The sequence below is a fragment of the Bombina bombina genome, chromosome 6 (genome assembly GCF_027579735.1).
Source record: "Bombina bombina isolate aBomBom1 chromosome 6, aBomBom1.pri, whole genome shotgun sequence".
Classification (NCBI taxonomy): Eukaryota; Metazoa; Chordata; class Amphibia; order Anura; family Bombinatoridae; genus Bombina; species Bombina bombina.
Window position 1 is genome coordinate 478,645,929 of NC_069504.1, and position 7,040 is coordinate 478,652,968.

The 7,040-nt window shown below is 35.7% G+C and overlaps 1 protein-coding gene across 7 annotated transcripts in view; it reads left to right on the forward strand.

The window, feature by feature from the left end:
* The window catches only part of HERC1 (HECT and RLD domain containing E3 ubiquitin protein ligase family member 1), a 683,410-nt gene extending 676,998 nt beyond the window's left edge, over positions 1–6,412 (forward strand). For all 7 annotated transcript variants that reach the window (XM_053717285.1, XM_053717288.1, XM_053717289.1 and 4 more), the window contains exon 79: positions 5,797–6,412. In XM_053717285.1, coding sequence (XP_053573260.1) covers positions 5,797–5,982 — 186 coding nt within the window. In that variant the 3' untranslated portion in view covers positions 5,983–6,412. The remainder of the gene's footprint in view (positions 1–5,796) is intronic.
* The last annotated feature ends 628 nt before the right edge of the window (positions 6,413–7,040 follow it).

Genomic DNA, 7,040 nt, shown 5'->3' on the forward strand with positions numbered 1-7,040 from the left:
ATGTAAAAATCTTACTAAAGAATTCTTAGGATTAGGACACAAGGAAGGGACAATAATTCCTCCACTAATTTTGTTAGAATTCACAACTTTAGGTAAAAATTGAAATGAGGACAGCAAAAACCACCTTATCCTGATGAAAAATCAGAAAAAGGAGATTCACAAGAAAGAACAGATAATTCAAAAAACTGTTCTAGCTGAAGAGATGTCTAAAAAGAACAATACTTTCCATGAAAGTAATTAATGTCCAAAAAAAGCATATGCTCAAATAGAAGAGTCTGAAAAGCCTTCAGAACCAAAATAAGACTCCAAGGAGGAGAAATTGGCTTAAATGACAGGCTTGATACGAACCAAAGCCTGAACAAAACAATGAATATCAGAAAGATTTAGCAATTCTTACTGTGAAACAGCACAGAAAAGCAAAGATTTGTCCTTTCAATGAACATGCAGACAAAACCTTATGAAGAAACTATAAAATCCTAGGAATTCTAAAAGAATGCCAAGAGAATTCATAAGAAGAGCATCATGAGATGTAAATCTTCCAAACTCGATAATAAATCCTACTAGACACAGATTTACGAGCCTGCAACATAGTATTAATCACTGAGTCAGAGAAACTTCTATGACTAAGTACCAAGCGTTAAATTTTCATACCAACAAATTAATAGTTTGAATTCCTGATGAAAAAAAAACGAATGTTAAGATATAAGGTCTGGCCTTAATGGAAGTAACCAAGATGGGCAACTGGACAACCGAACAAGAACCATATACCAAAACCTGTGTGGCCATGCTGGAGCCACCAGCCACACCAAAGATTTGTCTCTGATGATTTAGAAAATCACTCTAAAAAGAAGAACCAGAGATGAAAAAATATAGGCAGATTGATAATTCCAAGGAAGTGTTAATGCATACACTACTTCCGCCTGAAGATCCCAGAACCTGAATAGGCCCCTGGGAAGTTCCTTGTCTAGATGAGATGCCATCAGATCTATTTCTGGAAGCCCTCACAACTGAAAAATTGAAAAACATATCTGGGTAAAGAGACCATTCTCCCGGATGTAAAGCTTGATTAACAGAGATAATCCGCTTCCCAATTGTCTATACCTGGGAAAAAGACCACAGAAATTAGATAGGAGCTGGATTTAGTCCAAGCAAATATCCGAGATACTTCTGTCACAGCCTAAAGACTGATAGTCCCACCCTGATGATTGACATACGCCACAGTTGTGACATTGTCTGTCTGAAAAAAACGTCTCTTTTTCAAAAAGAAACCAAACTGAAGAACTCTGAGAATGCACAGAGTTCCAAAATATCAAATGGTAATCTTGCCTCCTGAGATTTCCAAACCCTTTGTGCTGACAGAGATCCTCAGACAGCCTCCCAACCTAAAAGACTCGCATCTGTAAAGATCATGATCCAGGTTGAAAGAACCGAAGAGACCTGTAGAACTAAATGATGGTGATCTTAACCACCGAATCAAAGATAGTTAAACATTAGGATTCAAAGATATAAAAAGTGATATCCTAGAATCCCTGCACCATTATTCGGCATAAAAAACTGGAAAGGTTTCCTATGAAATGAGCAAAGGGAATCGAATCCAATGCTGCAGCCATGAAACCTAAAACTTCCATGCATATATAGCAACTTGAAGGAAATAATAGAGACTAAGGTTCCGACAAACGGAACCCAATAAACTTGTCACTTGTCTGTTAGAGACAAAAACATTGACACAATCTATCTGGAAACCTAAAAAAGGTGACCCTTGAGTGAGAAATCAAGGAGCTTTTGATAAAAAGATCCTCTAACCATGTCTTGAAGAAACAACAAAGTTGAATCATATGAGATTCCACAGAACGAAAAAGACTGAGCCAGTACCACGATACCGTCCAAAAAAGGAACACTGAGAACCTTGAAAAGATTCTTAGAGCTGTCGCTAGACCAGAAGGAAAAGCAACAAATTGGTAATGCTTGTCAAAAAAAGAATAGTCTTGAATAAAACCACAAAACTCAGTTCCTAAAATGAAACTGGAAAAAATACCCCAGAAAACTCCAGGTCTGAGACACACTTCAGGAAAGTGATAGTCTTACTGGAATAGCTGGAATATGATAGAGAAAAAAGACTTCTCACAGACGGTTTTACTCTGAAACTTATTCTGTACCCAAAGTTTAAGAAGTTTGGACCGAATAGAACCAAACAAATTTCAAAAAAGTCTTAACCTGCCCCTTACCAGCCAAGCTGGAATAAGAATCGCACCTACATGCAAATTTAGGGAGCTGACTTTAAACTTTTAAAAGGCTTAATTGAATGAAGAACAAAAAACTTCCAATTATAAACATGTTACTTGGGGAAGAATTCAGGATTCCGTTCCTTAGTAAGAACAGAAAACTAATATAAGCTTAAAGTTTTAGTCTTAGAACTCAATCTTGAAGCCCAGAGTAACAGTTAAAGAATTGAATCCAATTATGAACCAAATAATTGAATATCTTGGAAAAAAAGAAATATGGATTTTAGAAATCAAATCATTCCAAGATTGAAATCACAAAGTTAGTCTAGCTAAAATAGCTAAAGACATAGATTAAACCTCATTTGCGAAATATTTTAATAAAATGACAACACAAATGAAATTATTAGCATGTTAATCAAGTTAAAGGATCAGACAACACACTGGACTTGCATAATCAACAAATGTAAGATAACAAGACAATGCAATAGCACTTAGTCTGAACTTCAAAAAAGTAGAAGATTTTGTCCTTTTAACAATGCTAAAACAAATCATAATCCGATACTTGATCTTAAAGTATCCAACCAGAAAGATGCAGCAATTGCAACATCAGCCAAATAAATTACAGGTCTAAGAAAAGTACCTGAAAATAATTTTCCTTAAATAAGATATGACCACCTGAAGGAAAAAAATAAATACTATTTGCTATATAAGAATAATAGTATATTTAGCGGGAGTAGAGATAGCCCCATTAACTTGGGGAATCTTTCCTCAAAACTGAAAACTAACTGCCGGCATATAATACAATTTAAAAACCTTAAAGAAGGACTAAAAGAAAATTCTCAGCCTATTCCATTCCCTAGTATCAGGAACTGGAAAAAAACCTCTGAAGAAACCACAGAAGATAAACAAGCAGAATTTAAATGTTAGCTAGTCTTTAAAATCAAAAGAACTAGATATTTAAATATCCAAAATAATCAACACCTTTTGAACAAGGAACAAATGTACTCTATTAAAGAATAAAAAAGTAGATTTGTTAGTGTCAATATCTGATGAAGAAAAATTCTGAATGAGAAAAAAAGCACCATCAGAGAAGAATAATTCATTATGTTGTTGGTCATTTGAAACTTCATCAACTAAAAGAAGTTTGAAAAAGACCTAGAAATTTTATTAGAAGGCAGGACGTCAGACAAAGCCTTTAAAATAGAATCAGAAAAATATTCTTATAAATTTCTAAGTATATCTTGTACATAAGATATAAAAAGAATAGCAATATATAAAGCATAAATACTAATGGATTCTGCATGTAAAAATGTATCATGATACCTTATTACAAACCATAGCTAAAGATAAACATTCATAACATTAAAATAAATGAACTTAGCTTTGGTAGGACTGATATCAGTCAACAGGAATCCCTCAGCATCTCTTGAAACAGGAACAGTGTTTTGAATATCTTGCAATATGTAATAGAAAAAAACAACATATAAAGCAACATTATCAAATTCCTTAAATGACAGTTTCAGGAATGGGAAAAAATGCAAAATAAACAAGCCTCTAGCAACCAGAAGCAACAAAAAAGTGAGACTTAAATAATGTGAGAAAAAAGTGGAACAGGTATGACGCCCACATTTCTGGCGCCAAGTATGACGCCCACATTATTGACGCTAAGTACAACGCCCATATTTTTTGGCGCCAAGTATGACGCCACATCCTCTGACGTCGAAACCGACTCCCACATTTTTTGGCGCAAAAAAACGTCTGAATACACATGCGTCAAAAAAATAACGTAACTACAAACAACTTCCGGCGTCAACTACGACGCCGGAAATGACAAAATTTTGCGCCAAGAATGACGCAATAAAATGAAGCTTTTTCTGCCCCCGCGAGCCTAACAGCCCGCAGGGAAAAATAGTCAATTGAAAATTTTCAAGGTAAGAAAAAAAATATTTATTCATATGCATTATCCCAAATAATGAAACTGACAGTCTGAATGAAGGAATACTGATTATCCTGAATCATGGCAAATATAAGTTTAAAGACATATATTTAGAACTTTACATATAAAGTGCCCAACCATAGCTTAGAGTGTCACAAAAAATAAGACTTACTTACCCCAGGACACTCATCTACATATAGTAGATAGCCAAACCAGTACTGAAACGAGAATCAGTAGAGGTAATGGTATATAAGAGTATATCGTCGATCTGAAAAGGGAGGTAGGAGAAGAAATCTCTACGACCAATAACAGAGAACCTATGAAATAGATCCCCTAGAGGAAGACCATTGTATTCAAATAGGCAATACTCTCCTCACATCCCTCTGACATTCACTGCACTCTGAGAGGAAAACCGGGCTTCAGCCTGCTGCAAAGCGCATATAAACGTAGAATCTAGCACAAACTTACTTCACCACCTCCATGGGAGGCAAAGTTTGTAAAACTGAATTGTGGGTGTGGTGAGGGGTGTATTTATAGGCATTTTAAGGTTTGGGAAACTTTGCCCCTCCTGGTAGGAATGTATATCCCATACGTCACTAGCTAATGGACTCTTGCTAATTACATGAAAGAAAACACATTTTCACCCTATACCAGTGTGGTCTTCATACTCTTCCTAATGCAGGAAGAGGTTTCCTGCTGTATTTCTCCTCCTTGCTTTTAGTCAGCTAATCTATGCAGTACAGTTCTGATGGATTTGTAAGAAGGGCAATTTTACCAAATCATCAGATTAGAGTTTCATTTAGACATTTGCAATAGTAATTAAACCAAAATATTAAAGGGACGATTCAGTGTAAAAGTTTTTCCCTGAATTGTGTTCCCCATGACTACCAGCTTCAGGATATAAAACGTATGAGAAATTGCTAATTTATGCTTTTTTTGCAAAATAAATAGCTGGATTAGCTTTTTGATACCACAGCCCATCAAAATAGGTTTGGCTTGCTGACAGATTAGATCTTGTTTTCTTAGCACTCAAATGCTTCCCTTTCTAAAACACTTAGAAAGAACTATGGAAAATTAACATTTTAAAGCTTTATCTCTTCCACCTCCCACTGTGAGTATTATTTCTTCTGCTGGCTGGCTGTGTTTACATAGTTTGTCAATAGATAAATACCTAGGTATAGAAACTTTCAGTATAGATATGGCTACTACAGGCTAAATCAGCTATTTCAAATGGCAATATAAAGGCTAAAAAGCTATTTGTAAACAATTAAATACACTCCAGCATGTAAAATAAATAATTGGGAACAAATTAAAGGAAAGGTTTTTTTTTTGAGTTACCTGTCCCTTTTAAAAACTACACTGCTTATTGTTTTGAGTACTTATAATGACCTGTAATGTTAATTATCAAAGAAGATCTGAAGTTTTTTTCTACACAATATTACCACTATATCTCCTCTCCTCATTACAGTATTCATAAGTAATTTAGTTTTGCTCCAAATTTTACATTATTACTCTATTTCCCTATAATTCTGATTAACCACTAGATGGTTGAAAAAGGGTCAGTGGTAGAACATTTAATGATAACCTTACCCATAACCCCTTTACCCAGTAATCTGACAGCTGTTTTTTTTTCTGCAGCCTCACGATAGTCTGCCTACCTCACAGACCTGTTTCTTTCAACTGCGACTCCCTCCGTACTCCAGCCAGCTGGTGATGGCCGAACGTCTGCGCTATGCAATCAACAACTGCCGATCCATCGACATGGACAATTACATGTTGTCCCGCAATGTGGACAATGCAGAGGGATCTGATACAGACTACTGAGGGCTCCTAAATCCAAACCCCTTCTCAGTGCAGTGACAGGATTTCAAAAAAATAAAATACCAGGCATTTTGCAGCATACAGTAAATCAACATTATATTATTAACTTTAAAAAGTCCTTGTTTTTATTTCTTTTTTTTCTTCCAGTGATTGTAAAGTAAAAAACACAGTGAATTCCTTCCCCCCTCACTAAGCTCGTTGTCAGCAGGGTGCTGAAGAGCAGATTTTCATGTGTTGTTGAGGGGAGAGGATTCCAGGGCTGGTAACGTTTTCCAGACCCATTTAGCGTACTTGAAATGTTGTACATTGGTGCACTTATTGTTCACAGCAAGAAAACAGTTTTACATGAATGTTCCTATTTATTTTGTTTTAATTTGGAAGATGCCTGTGCAGGATTAGTTATGCAGAAAATGAATAAAACTAATTGAAGGAGTCTCCTGGTGTTTATTGTGCTTGTATGTATGGCCCCGTATTGTAACAATGTGTGGTTGGGCTCTGACATTTTATGTAGCATTGGCTTTATATTTCCTCAACAAACACAAATTGATAGCGCTCTTGGCTAATGTAATGAAGTATTACTGAGCCACTTACAGGGATTAAACCCCCACGCTCGTTCTCTAGCCTTCTTCATAAATTTTACCAATATAAGAAAATAATCTCAAACACAAATTGTATAAAGAAGGTATTAGCGAAGTAATTTATAGCATTAATAACCTCACTATCTGGGTGGTGGTTTCTATCTCCTGCTACTCTGTTAGCCACATTGTAGCATTTCTTCTTTGAAGAAAACCAAATATCTTTTGTTCAGTTACCCTTCATGCTCCACAATAATAAACCCTGACCTCCCCCACCCTTAATCACAAGCAACCTCCAGTTATACTTAACATCTACTCACAAACCTGTCCCTTAAAGTAGGACCCAAATATATGTTCAAGCTGTGGGGGACTCTTTTGTACTGCACATGTATGTAACTGGTCAATAATACTTGCAGCTGAAGATATCCTAGAGCAGATTCTGAAGGACAAAACCATATAAATGGGGCTTTTAAACTATTAATTATT